Below are 17,192 nucleotides of genomic sequence, written 5' to 3'. Positions count from 1 at the left end.
CTGCTCTTATCCGGGGTAATCGGAATAATTGTGCCCAGTTTTCTGGCTCTTTGGACTGGCTGGTCAGCAGGCTGGAGAGGCTAGAGGCTTCCTCTGGTAAATGTCCTACAGGATTATTTCTTTCATGATGTGAACTCAAAAGCTGATTTGAATTTTCTCTTGTTACCTATTTTATTTGTTTGATTGTTTTTTAGGAATATTGGAAGTGTTACACTGCGTGTTGGTAGAAAGTCCTGAAGCTTTGAATGTTATTAAGGAAAGTCACATAAGAACTATCATCTCGCTTCTGGACAAACATGGAAGAAACCATAAGGTAAACATTTACTGTACCTTTTTAAAAATTTGCCATCTGTTTTGGTTTCTTTCAAAAAAATTTTAAAAGTATTTTACTATATGCCTACCAATAGATTTATTTGGTCAAAGGACAGCATAACTGTAATATCTTAAATATTATAATGGATATTGCTGAAAGAACACAATTTTTGAGTTTATTTGGGACAACTTGTTTTATGTTAAATCCACTTACATTTGTAAAAAAACTAGTAAGTTAACTTACAGTAATTCAGTCATGTTATTTCAACACAAATTAATGGCGTGGAAGCCAGCATTTTTTACAATGTTTATATCATTTAAGGGCTTGCTGACTTCATTTTTGAACAGACCTTTGATTGTGATCAGTATTGTTTAGATTTGACAACTTTCAGCATGTGTTTGTGTGTTGATTTCATTTGCAGATATTAGACGTGTTGTGTTCACTCTGTGTGTGTCATGGGATGGCTGTCCGCTCTAATCAGCATTTGATTTGTGACACACTGCTGCCTGAAAGAGACCTGCTGCTGCAGACAAGACTGATTAACCAAGTTTCCAGGTGACCTGTTATCAAAACACCCAACAATTTATAACTCCTACATCACAAAATAATGATTACACCTAACAACTGGTTTAGTTTGTTATTATATAGATTATGAGTATAATAAATAAAAAAAACATGTTGGTTGTCTGTTTAGTGTACGTCCAAACATCTTTCTGTGTACAAGAGATGACAGCGCCCAGTACAAAAAGTGGTATTATGAGGTTGTAGTTGAGAAAGCGGAGCCGTTTGTGACAGCAGAGCCTACTCATCTGCGAGTGGGATGGGCCAGCACTGAAGGGTACCGTCCTTCACCCACTGGGGGTCACGACTGGGGATCTAACGGTGTTGGAGATGACCTCTGCTCTTATGGCTTTGATGGACTCCAGCTTTGGACAGGTATCAGGTTTTTTTTTCACTAAGCACCTCTAATAACATTCAGAAGGTATGTTAAAATATATAATTATATATATATATTTAGGAGGTGTAGGTCGCCGAGTTAGCTCACCCAATCAGCACTTGCTAAGGGAAGATGATGTCATTAGTTGTTGCCTTGACCTCAGTGCAACCTGCATCTCCTTCCGGGTCAATGGACAGCCAGTTCAAGGCATGCTAGAGAACTTCTGCGTGGATGGACTGCTGTTTCCAGTGGTCAGCTTCTCAGCTGGAGTGCAGTGAGTTACCTTCAGATATATTTTGATTTAGCAAGTTGATTTTTGCAAGTGCTGTTGTTTGGTTTGATGACCAGATTTCTGATTTACACAACGGGACCTTTTCTAGTTCAGTGGTCAAAATATGCATTTTAATATTTTACTTATGGTTATGATTGTGTTAAGAAAATGAGGACTATCCATTTTGTATTTTTTATTGTTAACTAAAACTTCCTGTTGGGGACAAAAACCAAGATACATTTGGTTACCTTACTGACTCTCTTAATCTTTCCTCAAGAATCAGTCGATTCCTTGGCTATCAGGAGTCACCACAGTGGAACGAACCACTAATGTCTCTGGCATATGATTACAGAGCATTTTCTATTTAATTATGAGATTTAAATAATGCATTTTGGTTACATTATAAGCACAATTTTGATGGTCACTATAAGCACACTTTTTGATGTACCAAAAATAGTTTCAGAAGATTTACAATAAAGAAATGTGAAAAATACTTACGTTACATCATATATCATTAAAAATAATAAGAATCTGTTAATTTTTTTAATTAAAAACTGTGGCCTAATGTTATTTATTTAAATGAATAACAAACTGGCCAGCACATTCAAGTCCTCAGTCAGAATTTGGACATTTAAATGATAAAAATTTCAAACATAACATTAATAATAGTAATATTAATAATGTAGAGTGTTAAGATTTTTCTAGCCTTGTAAAAAATTGTAATAAATTTTAATATGGGCCGCTTTTGATGCTTCACACCTTTTTATTGGTCCTTTTTTGCTTCAAGAATAAGGTCAAAGGTTTAGAATAAAAGTTACTTATAAAATACTTTCTTTATTTAAAAAACAATACAGTAGCGGAAGATGATGTCACTTACATCAGCATGTATGTTTTCTTGCACAGCTGGATGTTGGACTCATAAAAAATATGCTTGCATTGGCCAAAACGGATTAGCTGAAATCACAACGAAGTGACAGCCAACAGAGGATTCTGCTTGGTCTTAAAACCTTTTTCAATAGTTTTTTTTCAGTATTTATGATGGCATAGCAGTAAAATTAAGACAAATGAGCTCATCTGTGGGACAAATTCTGGACCTTTGTCAGTGAGGGATGGGTCTTTCAAAAAGGTCTAGCCCCCCCCCCCCCCCCCCCCCCCCCCCCCAAAATAATTATTGTGAAAAGTGCTATACAAATTAACTTGAAACTTGAACTTATGAGGAGAACTTCACACAGAAATGCCACCTGGTCCAGCAGGAACTCGAACCAGGAGCATTCTTGATTTTAGCCAACCGTGCTAACAACTTAGCCACCGAGCTACCATAATGTTTCCCACAAATAGATAAAAAAAATCCAAATTCAATCTTACTAAATCAATATTTTGACCTGCATATCCTAAAATAGATGGCTGGTTTTATTTTCCATCAGGGTGCGCATGCTGTTTGGAGGTCGACAGGGGGAGTTCAGGTTTCTTCCTCCTGCTGGATTCTCTCCATGTGCTGAAGCTCTTCTCCCCAAAACACGCTGCAAGCTGGAGCTGTGTCACGAACTCACTCGTAATCACACTGAAACCCAGCGTGACCTCTTAGGCCCTGTGGTACCTATTAACCCAGTGACCTTCACACCCGTTCCTGTGGATTCCAGCCAGGTACTCATTCAATTTTAATTACGCTGTGATTAATTTAAATGTAGCATCAGTGCAGTACAGTTGTTTAAAGAAATCTGTTTTACATCAACTTTTCTGACTTTTCTCTCACATCTGTTCTCAACTCTTTATCTATTCAGGTTGAATATCCTCCACAGCTGGAGCAGATCAGAGAACGATTAGCTGAAAATCTTCATGAGCTCTGGCTTATTGACAAAATAGAGCAGGGCTGGACCTACGGACCTGTGAGTATCAGAGGGAGTTTTTACACTTGAATTGTTTGTTGTTTTGTTTCAGAATCCTTCGTGTTTGGGTCATTTAAACATAAATGAATTACTTTAGAGCAGTTGGTTCTAGTGAAAAGAAACTCGGACCCAAAGCATCAATCAAACCAAGTTGTTTTATAATTCATAATGACTATAGCTGATCTATTTCCAAGGTTTGACATATTGTGCATTCAGAGATGACAACAGATCAGTTTTGTCATTCTACTCTGGCCTTTGGCTTTAACAAGTTGTTTACACCTACAGAACTGCTCAATCAATATTTATTCTTTCTTTAGACCATTCTCTGGTATCCCTAGAGATAAACATCCCAGTAGATTTACAGTATTTCTGAAATATTCAGACCAGCCTGTCTGGCACCAACAACCTCGCCACATTCAAAATCACTTGACATTTTTATCCCATATGTCTTACACGAATACATTTAGATACACTTTGAAATGTTCTCTTGACAAAATGAACTGATACAAGAGGAAAATAAAGAATTATGCATTTAAGTACTTGATCTGCATGTCTGAAAATGCCCTTACTTAACATCCATTAAGTAGCCTAATTTGTTCTGGAGTATATTGAAAAGTGCATTGCTTTTTCTAGGTTAAAGATGAAGGTAAAAAAGTACATTCATGCCTAGTTGAGTTCTCCAAACTCCCAGATCAAGAGCGAATCCACAGCCTTCAGTCATCTGAGGACATTCTGAGGTATAAATCATTTTACTGTAAGTAATAAACCATTAATAAGCTGCCGATTTTAATCATGCTTGTCTTTGTGTCATTGAAGAACTCTTCTGGCTTTTGGGGTTCATATTGGACTCTCTGATGAACATGCCGAAGAGAATGTCAAATATGTTCGCCTTTCAAATAAGTAAACATTTTTATTACTGTTAATACAAAAATACACAACTGTACATTAAAAATTGTTGCTAAAGTGTTTAATGAATTCATATTACATCACATGTTCAGGTATGAGCTATGGAATGGATATAAACCAGCCCCTGTGGATCAGTCCCGGGTTGTGCTAACAGATGCTCAGGGAGAGCTGGTGGAATATCTGGCTGAAAATGAACACAACATCTGGGCCAGAGAGCGCATCAGGCAGGGCTGGAGCTATGGCCCACAGCAGGTGAATATTAAAGCAATGCCAGTTGTGTGAACATAAAAAGACTGCTGACTTTCTATGTGTGCTTTTAGAAAGTTGTATAGCTCAATCTAACAAGGCATTACTGATCATGCATGTGTTTTGTTTGTTGTTACGAGTATCCAAAACACATCTGTAATAGCTCCACTTTCTTCTGCAAACGAGGTGGGAGCAGCAGCTCATTTACATTTAAAGAAACACACACACATACACAAATTGTGTTTCTTTGTCTTATTCCACCTAAAGCAGACTCATTCCAGGGACACCTGAGGCTTTTATTGCATCTTGCGAATGGGGTATAACAGCACCTCTTCAGAACAAACAATAAATGTGAACTTTATGATCACTGGAATGCAAAAATTGCATGGAATGGCAAAATTGTCCATGTGACCATCTGTAGCACTTGCAGATTGCATTTACTCCAACTTCAATATGTTTTCTTTTTTTGTCTCTTTGTGTTTGAGGGATGTTTAATAGGTTTAAATGTACAATATATGTCTATGTTTTAGGATGTAAAGTTTAAGAGAAGTACCCAACTAGTGCCATTTTATCTGCTGGATGAGAGGTACAAACAGGCTGGTAGAGATGCCATGAGAGATGCACTGGGCACCCTTCTTGGGTTTGGATACACTGTGGAACCGCTGGAGAAAGAGCATGGTGGGAAAATGATCCCTTTTTACAGTATAGTCTTAAGAAGGCACATTTGGACAACTGATTACATTTCAAAATTAAACCAAGTTTACTTTACTCACTAAGGCATTTTAAATGTAATCTTACTTTCAGCAAAATGCTACAATTAAATTATGTGGAGTCAGTAAGAATTTTTTTTTATTGTAATATGTTGGTCAAATTTGCAGTAAAGGCTTCTTAAATAATTTTAAACCAAACTAAAATATTTTAAATAGGGATGCACAATGTATCGGCGGCCATATCATTATCGGCCAATAAATGCTATTGTTAAGGTTATCGTTATCAGTCCAATGTCAAAAATAGGCCGATATATTTAATTTATATTTTTATAAATATAAATTTATAATTTATATTTTATTTAATTTATATTTACATGTGTTCAAAATAATCTGAAACGCCAAATAGGACGAATTTATGCCACATTTCGCTCGTAAGGTGGCTCTGAACGGTCAAAACATAAAACGCCTTTTCGGATGTTCTATATTTCTACATTTTTACATTACTGTAACACGTTGTATTCGTGTTTCTTCGCCATGGGAAAAAAGGAAATTATTTATTTTTGGCATGCTATAAAATCATGAATATAGGTCTATATAATCACCTTCCAATTTTGAAATTATAGCTTTTTTGCTTTAAGTAGGCTATTCAGTTCATAATATCAGGTGAAACTTTTATGAAACTTTAAAAATAAAATCAGTTGTTCACTGTATATAAAAAAAAAACATTTAAAATTTTTTATTTGAGTATCGGCTAAAGTATATCAGCTATCGGCCTCCAAATCTTAAGAGTTATCGGTTATCGATATTGACACTAATGACTTGAATGTTAGCAAATGATAAATATGTTTGTTTTTCTCCCCCCCATAGCTTCAAGTAGTAGTGTCAAGTCTGTGGGTGCAGAGAGATTTCGTATTTTCCGTCTGGAGCAGCTCTTTGCGGTGCATTCTGGTAAATGGTACTTTGAGTTTGAGGCTGTAACTGATGGAGAGATGAGAGTAGGCTGGGCTCGACCTGGATGTAAACCTGATGTGGATCTCGGGTCAGATGATCAGGCCTTCGTGTTTGATGGCTCCAAGGTATTGCAATTAATATATCAAAGCAAATTGTATTAAAATCGTATACTATTAAGTATGAGTTTACAGTACAAAAAATATATGTAATGTAATATACGATTGTTTATGTTTTAGGGGCAGTGGTGGCATGGTGGGGCAGAGCGATTGGGTGGCTGCTGGAAGAGAGGGGATGTTATTGGATGTTTGCTGGATCTGACAACTGACACTATGATGATCACTCTTAATGGAGAGCTACTGCTAAACAGTCATGGTTCTGAATTTGCTGTGAAAGACTTAATTAAATCTGATGGTGAGCTGTCTGTGATGGTTTCCATTTTATTTCAGCCAATACTGCTATGTATTCATCTTTCATCGTCTTCTCTTTGAATCCTAGGTTTTCTGCCTGTTTGTAGTATAGGTATTAATCAGGTGGGTCGTCTGAATTTGGGTTGCCAGATTGAGTCACTGAAATTTTTCAATGTTTGTGGCCTACAAGAGGGATATCAGCCTTTTGGTCTGAACATGAGTAAAGATCTACCACTGTGGATGAGCTGGAGAGCGCCTTTGTTCATTCCTATACAAGATAACCATCCTAACATACAGGTTAGTTCATTTGTAGATAAAAGGAGAAGATTGATAATGAAACACTTGTTTTTACTTTATTTTATATTGAAAATATGTCTTGGAAAAACATACAGTTATTAGCCCCCTGTTTATTTTTTCCCCGTTTTCTGTTTAATAGAGAAGATTTTTTCAACACATTTCTAAACATAATAGTTTTAATAACTTATCTCTATTAACAGTTTTGCTATATCTTTGCTATGATGACAGCACATAATATTTGACTAGATATTTTTCAAGACACTTCTATACAGCTTACAGTGACATTTAAAGGCTTAACTTGGTTATTTAGGTTAACTAGGCAGGTTAAGGTAATTAGGCAAGTTATTGTATAATTATGGTTTGTTCTGAAGACTATTGAAAAAAAATTGCCTAAAGGGGCTAATGATTTTTTCCTTAAATTGTGTTTAAAAAATAACTGCTTTTATTCTAGTCGAAATAAAACAAATAAAAAATATTATCAGACATTCTGTAAAAATGTCCTTGCTCTGTTAAACATCATTTGGGAAATATTTAAAAAAGAGAAAAAATTCAAAGGGGGGCTAATAATTCTGACTTCAACTGTAAATAGTTGGATTTTATTTACAATTACTCTTGGAGACAAATATATAAATTATATGTTTTTTTTATCTGATATATTAATCTGATTATGATATATTTGTAACTAACAAGACATATGCAAATATTATATTATAAAAAATTAAATGTCCTGAACACAAATACACAATATTGGTAAAAATGTTTTGCTTCAAATAGATATACGTCACATATTTGGTTAAATAAAGTGTTAAAAATAACCGGTGTTCACATTTTTAAATCATTTATTACATAATATTGATATCCTCTGTTTAGAGCAAACCACCACTGTGTTACCGATTGTTTTGGAGCGTCCTCAAAAATTTCATGGTTTCTTAATATTTTCAATACTTCAAATTTCTACTCAGGTGCTCCGCGTTGATGGAACCGTCAACAACACCCCATGTCTAAAAGTAACTAAGAGGGTTTTTGGACATGAAGAAAGAGGCTCAGGCAGCGTTGGATTTTACCGTCTCAGTATGCCGATAGAGTGTGCGCAGGTTTTCTGCGGTCCTGGTGACGCTTCTGTGCCTACCAGCAGTGCTGCGATCTGTCATCTCAGAGATCCAGAGGACGGTGAAGTCGATTCTGACTTTGAGCTGCTAATGAAAGCTCACAGATATGCAGGATCCAGAGATGAACTCAATAATCACAAAGACCACAGTCAGGAGAAGCCATCCAGACTCAAACAGAGGTGAATTAAAGAAACAGTTTACTTAAAAATCAACATTTACTCAAGTAGTTACAAACATTTATGAGTTTCTGTTGACTTCCATAGTTGGAAATATATAAGTTAATAGCTACTATTTTCCAACATTCTTCAGATTACCTTCCTTTGTGTTTAACAGAAAAAAACAATAATTAAAATATGTTTGGAAAATGTAGAGTATTCATTTTCATTTCTGGGTGAACTAACCCTTTGATATAATGTCCTCTTGTACAACTTTGCCTCTTGAAACCCAATACGCCAGCTATTGACTGGAACTTTCTTTATTATTTATGTACTTGATTTTTTGGCTGTAGGTTTATGCTGAAGAAGAAACAGGAGTTAAACACCAGCCACTCATCAGCACGTCTTCTGGAGGAAGTTCTAGCTATTGAGAAAAATGAAGAAAACCGCCTTGTTCGTTGCACTACGGTAAGCAATAATTTGCTTCTTATTGACCTGTTTTTTGCTAGATCACTGCATGAAAGGTTTGATAAGGGCAGTACTGAGTTTGAGTAGGTTTGTCATTATTTAGTCTCTCTCGTTGCAGTATTATTACTCTGTGAGAATCCCCTTCAGTCAGGAGCCCTCTTGTGTTTGGGTGGGCTGGGTGACCTCTAAATTCAGCCACCATGATGTGAGCTTTGACCTAGACAGCATTTGCACCGTTACAGTCACTCTTGGGGATGAATGGGGCAAAGTTCATGAGAGGTAAGACTTACGTATGCTTTGTCTGTGTGTGAAAAAGTGTCACGGGCACACAAATATATACACAATTTATTTATTTATTAATTTATTGTATTATCAAATAATTTTGGTAAGTAATGTGCTGGGGCGACATGGTGGCTCAGTAGGTAGAACTGTTAAACTGTAAAAAAAATGCGTGGTTTATGTATATATTATTTTTAATTCTTTATTTTTTAATATTCAAAATAAAGTTGAATTAAATATATATTGAAATTATGCACACAATAAACAGAGTTTATTTGTTTTTATTTATTTGTAATTTTCTGAGGTATATGAATGTTTTTATTTATTTTTCTTTATTTGTAATTTTATGAGGTAAATGTATGTGCTTATTTATTTTTATTTATTTGTAATTATTTATAATTATTATTTATTTAATTTGTAGTTATGACATTTACAAATAATGTTCTGAAATAAAAAGTCAAAAAATGTCACACCACAGTCGACACACATAAATATGTACCATACTGTGCTATTACATTTCAACAATATATGATGTAAACCTAAAAATGTATATGCAGACATAAAATAGATATGTTATTCTAAATCTATCATTTGTATTATTTCAAATAAAGTTGAATTAAATTCTAAACATCAGATGAAAAACGTTGCACTGTTAACTAACTAAAATTAATATTTATGTGGGAAATTCAAAGAATAAAGTTGCAATATAAGAAAATATTTCCCCCATAAACTAATAAAATTGTCATAAAACAGAATAAAAATGTTCAAATATTCTACACATGCTCTAAATAATGATATGTATGTAATTGGTTCTTGTAAATGAACTGTGTGCTGTTAGTGTGAAGCGGAGCAGCTGTTACATGGTTTGTGCAGCAGAGGGCAGTAGTTTATCCCACAGTCGCAGCAGCAATGGACTGGAGATTGGATGTCTGGTCGACACAGCCACAGGCCTTCTGACATTTACTGCAAACGGCAAGGAGATCACAACATACTACCAGGTAAACATTCAGTTGACTCTGAAGTGGAGACGCTGATGGTCAGATATTTATTTCATATATATTTTTGCACCATTAAGGTTATTTACTGTTGTTATTTATTGGTGTGATAACATAATCAGTACATAATAAAAATTCATGGAAAAGATCATGGTTTTAGCCTTAACGTTACACAAACAATTTTTATACATAGATATTTTATTTGATAAAATTCTCCTCATTCGTTTTCCTTGTTTAGACATTTATGTTACTTTATTTCAACTTCAGCAAAGTCTCTTCATCTGTAGGTGGAACCAGGCACCAAGCTTTTCCCTGCGGTATTTGCTAAAGCCACCAGTTCTAATGTCTTCCAGTTTGAGCTCGGCTGTATCAAGGTAAACCCAACACATCAGTTTTGTTCTTTATGGCTAGACCAAATAAATCTCCAAAACGTGCTTTTTTCAGCCCAATGGCTGTCCTTGTAAACTTGCAAAAAATACATTCAGCTGCCAGAAATGCTCAGGCATTAATAAATAAAAAATTAGAAAGAACTATATATCTTTCTTTAAAAAGGACTCCATTTTGGCTGAGCAAAAGCACAGAGGTACAGATCATAATCAAAACAAGACTTTTCTTGCGCACTTATATACTCCATCTTGGCATCTACAGTACAAATATGATGCAAAAATATAGATTTAATACACAAATAATGCACAAATACAATTAATAAAAGTGATTTTATACACATAGAAAGTGTATTAAATGTTGTATTTCAAGTAACTTGAAATGTAAAAAAATGTACCGTTGTCATACAGCGTAACAAATTTATTCAAAAATAAACATCAACATTATTGTTAACAACATACTTTTTAAATTAATACTCATTCATTCATTCATTCATTCATTCATTCATTTATTCATCCATCCATTCATTTTCTTTTCACTTATTCACTTTATTAATCCGGGGTCGCCACAGTGTAATGAACCGCCAACTTATCCAGCACGTTTTAAGCAGCGGATGCCCTTCCAGCCGCAACCCATCTCCTGGAAACATCAACACACACACTCATTCACACTCATACACCACGGACAATTTAGCCTACCCAATTCACCTGTACCTCATGTCTTTGGACTGTGGGTGAAACCGGAGCACCCGGAGGAATTAAATTAATATAAGTAAAATAATAATTGATTGTAATACAAATGAATATAAACATATTGGTGAAAAATAAGTGCAACTTAAAGTGGTTGAAAGATAGTGGTTTAATGTACAGATTAAAACTGATAGTTATTTTGGTATTTTAGGGTTGCACTGATCTTCTTTAGAGTTCTAACATGGCGTCATTAAATTTTTTGTTTTTAAATATACCTGACAACATTGTTGACATATCAATTATTGTTACACTGCATGTCATTTTAGTGGATGTCTTCTTCTGATATAATGGAAACATGGCCTGCACATAAATGCAACATCAAATGAATTGAGCTTTTGTTCTATATTTCATATATCATATTTGCTGCAGTCTGAAAATTTGTACTGTCACCCCCACAGAATGTGATGCCATTATCAGCGGGAGTTTTTCGGAGTGAGAGAAGAAATGCGAATCCTCAGTGTCCTCCTAGACTGTGTGTTCAGCACCTAACACATACACGGTGGACTCGAGTACCAGATCACACACAGTCTGTGGAAATGAGCCGTCTGGAGGAGAGATATGGCTGGAGAGCTCAATGTTCTCACATCCAGCAGATCATGACGCTGTACATTCCTGAAGAGAGCAGGTCAGAGGTCGCATGATGCTCACAGTGTATACATTTCTCAACATTTAATGGATCTAGAACAAAATTTTGATTTATCAGTTAAATTCTAGATATGTTGTTTAACAATATGAAATTTTGATGCATTTTTAATTTTGAATTAGTTTTCTAATACTTATCTTTAACCACGATTAATAAAATAGATTTTGTTTGATGTTTAGTGTTTTTCCCCTATAACCTTTGTTTTCCCTTATTTGACATTTGTCTTAGTTTTGACTCTTTAATCTAATTTTCCCTAAATCTGCTGTTTAAAAATACAAATTGATAAAATTTGTTTTTGGAATTTAGATGTGTGTAATAATAAAAAGTTCTACAAAGGTTAGAATTGCAGACACATGACATTTAATAAAATGGGATTTCATAATTTTCTAAATAAAAAAATGTATATGTCACAGCAACAAAATAGGTTTTATGGTGTATTTTAAAATTTATAATTTTGATTTTTTAAATATATTTAATATTTAAACCATAAAAACAAAACTGAAATGTTTTAAGGCTTATTCATCGAATTTGTAATTAACAGCAAATAAACAGCAGTTTTATTTTTTTGTTTCAAAAATGACTGTCTGCTTTAGATTTTGCTGAATTGTGAAACTATTTTTAGTCATTTAAATCACAATTAGTATTGTAAGAAAAAATGTTGAACACTTTACAATAAGACTCTTATAATGTTAATTAATATATCTACTGAAATGAATTGAGAATGAAAATTATTGCACATCATTTATTAATAATAATTAACATTTCCTAATGCATTATTAAAATCCTAAACTGTGCTTCTTAACATTAGTAATGCACTCTAAGTTAACAAGAACAAAAATGATCAAATTTAATTTCATTTTCTAATGAATATGAATAAATACTGTATTAAATGTATTGTTCATTTTTTGTTAATGTTAGTAAATACATTGATATTGACAAATTAAGCCTTATGTTAATGTGTTAGCAAAAAATGGTCTTTGCGTGTTATAAAATAGTATTTTCAAATCACAGTGTTTTTTTTTCCAATAATCTTTATTTTATTTTCTTCCTGACCCTTGCACTTTGGTCTTTTTAGTACAATCATTTGCTCATGCATTGTAATGTTTCCAGGTAATTCCCCCATGAACTAAAATTAGGAAATAAATATAACTGTCACGATCACCACCGATCTAGACCTTGCGGATTCCTGGAAAGCATCACGCGGACTACAAATCTGCCCCTACAAATCCCATCATTCCCCGCACTCACACACCTGTGCCAGATCCCCCTTGATTGTAAACACATAACTGAAGCTTGTGCGGACTGATTACCCAGACTATAAACACAGCTCACACACATCTTTGCTGAGTCCTGTTGAACTGAAAGTGAGCATTGCATTTCCTTGTCTTGCTTTGCCTGCCGTGGTTTTTGACCTTTGTTTTGTTTATTGTTTGGGTAATCAGTTCTCACAAGTTTCAGCTGTGTGTTTGCAATCAAGAGGAATCTAGGACAGGTGTGTGAGAATAGGGAATAAAAGAATTTGTAGTTTATTTCAGTGGCAGAATTGTAGTCCTGGTGATAGCGCATGTTTTCCACCAATCTGCAAGGTCTAGATTGCTGGCGATCGTGACAAATGTTTTCCAAGCTGCATAAAAAAGATCCCCTTCTCCTTCTTCCAGGTGTGTGGACATTCTGGAACTCTCCGAATCACATGATCTCCTCAAATTCCATAACCACACCCTCCTCCTTTACTCTGCCCTCTCAGCTCATGGAAACACACACGTAAGCCACGCCCTCTGCAGCCACGTGGACCAGTCACAGCTCTTATTTGCCTTGCAGTGCTCCAGAATGCCAGGCCACCTGCGAACCAGCTATTACAACCTCCTCATCAACATCCACCTAGACGCCCACGCCAGTGCCAGGCAGACCATGAATCATGAATACATTGTGCCAATGACAAACACACAATCCATAACCCTCTACAAAAGCAATGAAAAGGTGGAGAGGTTTCCAGGGAGTGACCGCAGCACTTCGTTATGGCCCAAAATGCACTTCACATCACCTTGCTTCATCAGGTCTAATAATAAAATTGATCTGGTGGATGGAGACGAAGGCAGGGTTTTGTGGAGTAGTTTGCGCCAGGACAGTCCAGAGATCCCATTGGATGTTTTGAAGGCTGTTGTGATTGCAATGCTAAAGGAAGCAGTGATGGTGGTGGGACAGGGTGTGAGGGATCCCACAGGGGGAAGTGTTGAGCTCCTGCTGGTTCCTCTGCTGAACTTGATTCACACTCTCCTTCTAATGGGTGTGTATCAGGGGGCCGATCTGGAGGCTGTGTTTAGTCTCATCCTGCCGAGCGAGTACATGAGAGCAACACAGAGAACAGAAGAGACAGATGAGCTTGGAGAAAGAGATGGAGGTGCAGAGGAAAAAGAGAAAGGAGATTGGAAATATGATGTGCTTCTTCAGATGAAGCTGCCAGAAGCTGTCAAGTTACAGGTCAGCATAGATCATTCAATGAGAGAGAACATCACCAAATCAAAGTTTAGGTTGAGATGACCAAGGAAAAGTGTCGCAATTTACCTGAATTTACATAGTTGTCAGATGCTTAGAAGATATTTAAAAAAAGTCTCTTATGCTCACACTTCTGTTTTCTTGATATTCATAAGATTTCAAAGAAAATAATCTTACAATTCTTACAAATCTTTAAAAATAATCAATTTCTCTGTATTTTTATTTAATATGGGTTTGAGTAACATATAAGTTATTTACATTTCTTTTAAATATAAAATATAAATGCTGTCATTTAAACCATTTGCATAAAATAACAAAAAAAAATCAGATTCAGATTGTGTTTTTATTTAACACATTATCAATATTTTATTCTTAAAAGAGTTTAGAAGCCGCATTTTTATTTACAGCAAATTGGTGGGTAAAGTATTTGCTATTCTGAACATAGTTTTTCAAAAGAGAAAAAAAGATGCTCTAAATAACAATATTTTATTAGACATTTTGAAGAAATGTTACCAGACCTTTATACATTGAAACAAACAACATTTTACTTAAACTTATACCTAATAAACAGAGTAAACTAGAGAAACTGAGACTTTTCAAATGGTCTCTTAATTTTTCCATAGCTACAAAGAGAACTAATATAATATGTTTATAGTATAAAATGTACTATATTCCTGTCATGGCCAATTTGTTATTCCTACCCCTAATAGTGTTATTCCTTTATTAAGCAATCTATAATGGTGAATTATTGCTTGAATATTATTCATTATTAATATTGCTTAATTGTTATTACTTTTTAAATATGTTTCTAATAATTTCTGTCTGGGTTCAAATCTATTCAAAAGCATTTGAAACTGAAATCCCTGAAAAAATGTATAGTGCTCAGCATAATTGAGGTCAGTCTATTTTGAAAATGAATATTTTTATTAATTTCTCAGTAAATATAGGCAATTTATTTTGGTTTATTTATACAAAACAGATATATTTATTAAAACAATATTTTAGTCACCAAACATATTTAGAAATTGAAAGATAATACAATTAAATTCAAGCAAAATATTGCAAATCAAATAAAACCTACAAAATTTCTACAAAATTTTTCTCTTTTTTTCTTCTCTGATTTTTCTTTATTTATAAATTTGTATTTAATATTTTTCTATAACATAACATAGCTTCCTATTAAACTATTAATTTAACATTTTGGAAGTATGAAGTTGTGGAATGTGAACTGGTGCTTGATTAGAATTCTTTTTTTTTTTTTTTTTTTTTTTTTTTTTTTTTTTTTTTAAATAAGGATTATTATTTAACTCAGATTTTTCCCTAAACCTGTCTGGGGTAAGTTTTGGGTATTGGAGTTTGAATTATTGTAAAATCTTGAAAAAAAAAAACCCTCAAAGACATGATATACAAAAAAAACCTATTAATTTAAAAGATAGATTTGTCAGGGGTGTATTCATATATGCTGAGCACTGTAGGTGTTTTTTTTTGCTGTAATTTTTTATCAATTGAATGAATTCTTGCTGAATGAATTAAATTGACATATGAACGAGTGCCCTTATCTGACGCCATTCTGTCTCTTTTTATGTCTATCTTTCTCTCTTTGTCGTCATCAGGTTTGCCAACTTTTGAAGTACTTGTGTGACTGCCAAGTTCGTCACAGAGTCGAAGCGGTGATATCATTCTCCGGTGACTTTGTAGGTCATCTTCAAGAGGACCAGCGCTTCCGCTACAATGAAGTTGTGGATGCGCTCAACATGTCCGCTGCTCTCACTGCTCGCAAAACCAAAGAGTTTCGTTCCCCACCTCAAGAACAGGTCAGAGGCTGACTGGATTGAACTGTAGACTTCTGTCATCAACTGTTTTCATGATTTTACAGACCTGTATGAGCACAAAAGAAAAGATTTAGAGATGTGCATCAGCTGTAAGTCAGTTTGGTTCAAATATTGTTGTTACTCCACCATTTTTCTAAATTTTTTATCTTGGGCTCTACACGAGAAAATCAGATTTAAGTGATTTTTGGATGATTTTGTAATCATGATCACTTATAAACGATCATAAACCAGTATCATGCAGATTATCATCTACATTATTATCATTGTTGATTTACTTAAATGTTTATAGTTGAACTACTGTTCATGCTTATCTGTTTATTGAGATCTTCATTGGTAGGTATTATTTCTGGGGTCCTTTTAAAAAAGCTAAATTTACATTAGATCATAACAATTGAATGCCAATACAAAAACCAAATAAAAAGACAAATTTAGATTTGAACAAAGTGCAAGCTGACATTTAATGTGTCACTCATTTTGCATAAAACAAACAAAAACTAGTCTTGAGAGTCCAAGAGCATTGAGTGTGAATGTTGAATAACTTTATATTTCAAATTCTGAAAGTCAAAAGTATCCCTGCATGGGTTTTTCTACATTTTTTATACTTGTAAGATATAAAAAAATATAAGATAAAAATATCACACATGCAAGATCATTATTTTTTCAGAATATCACCATGTAAGCACTAACACAAATGTGATATTATCAGGGCTTAATTTGTGGCGGAACACATCGGATCCGGATCTGGCACCTCTGAAATCTGATCCTACAACTCTTTTTATTGATCCGCCTCCTCAACCGCCCTCCTCCCCCATCGGCTGTTCACTTTTTTCCGCGACTCCCCAACCCTCTTCACTTTCGTCCGCAACAACCCCCTGCTCTTCACTTTCGTCCGCGACAACGCCCTGCTCTTTACTTTCGTCCTTTATCCACAACACTTCTCCATCCATGCGTAACATGCTGGATCCATTACCCCGATTTGTTGCGGGACCTCGCAATTCACAAATTAAGCACTGGATATTATATTCATAAAGCAGTTCGACAAGAAGTTTGTTTTACCATCAAAACTACTTTCTAAAAATAACCTCTGCTGCTTTTTTGAACTACTTATTTAAAATGAGTTGAAATTACACAATTCTTAAGTGTTTTTTTTGTAGGACAACT

At 34.6% G+C, this 17,192-nt stretch overlaps 1 protein-coding gene across 1 annotated transcript in view; it reads left to right on the top strand.

Annotated features, from left to right (window-relative positions):
• Positions 1–17,192, top strand: part of ryr2b (ryanodine receptor 2b (cardiac)) — a 119,842-nt gene that overhangs the window by 22,113 nt on the left and 80,537 nt on the right. The window contains exons 15-36 of the mRNA XM_068214574.2: positions 1–96; positions 195–313; positions 735–868; positions 1,008–1,249; positions 1,332–1,524; positions 2,946–3,165; positions 3,303–3,407; positions 4,041–4,144; positions 4,224–4,307; positions 4,406–4,565; positions 5,090–5,237; positions 6,137–6,345; positions 6,457–6,631; positions 6,716–6,924; positions 7,887–8,212; positions 8,542–8,656; positions 8,775–8,935; positions 9,774–9,933; positions 10,218–10,304; positions 11,462–11,688; positions 13,365–14,184; positions 15,813–16,013. Of these exons, the coding sequence (XP_068070675.2) occupies positions 1–96; positions 195–313; positions 735–868; positions 1,008–1,249; positions 1,332–1,524; positions 2,946–3,165; positions 3,303–3,407; positions 4,041–4,144; positions 4,224–4,307; positions 4,406–4,565; positions 5,090–5,237; positions 6,137–6,345; positions 6,457–6,631; positions 6,716–6,924; positions 7,887–8,212; positions 8,542–8,656; positions 8,775–8,935; positions 9,774–9,933; positions 10,218–10,304; positions 11,462–11,688; positions 13,365–14,184; positions 15,813–16,013 (4,295 nt within the window). The remainder of the gene's footprint in view (positions 97–194; positions 314–734; positions 869–1,007; positions 1,250–1,331; positions 1,525–2,945; positions 3,166–3,302; positions 3,408–4,040; positions 4,145–4,223; positions 4,308–4,405; positions 4,566–5,089; positions 5,238–6,136; positions 6,346–6,456; positions 6,632–6,715; positions 6,925–7,886; positions 8,213–8,541; positions 8,657–8,774; positions 8,936–9,773; positions 9,934–10,217; positions 10,305–11,461; positions 11,689–13,364; positions 14,185–15,812; positions 16,014–17,192) is intronic.

This window comes from Danio rerio, chromosome 17 (assembly GCF_049306965.1).
Source record: "Danio rerio strain Tuebingen ecotype United States chromosome 17, GRCz12tu, whole genome shotgun sequence".
Taxonomy (NCBI): domain Eukaryota; kingdom Metazoa; phylum Chordata; class Actinopteri; order Cypriniformes; family Danionidae; genus Danio; species Danio rerio.
The sequence above is the reverse complement of the archived record's forward strand: the minus strand, read 5'-3'. Positions and strand labels throughout refer to the sequence as shown.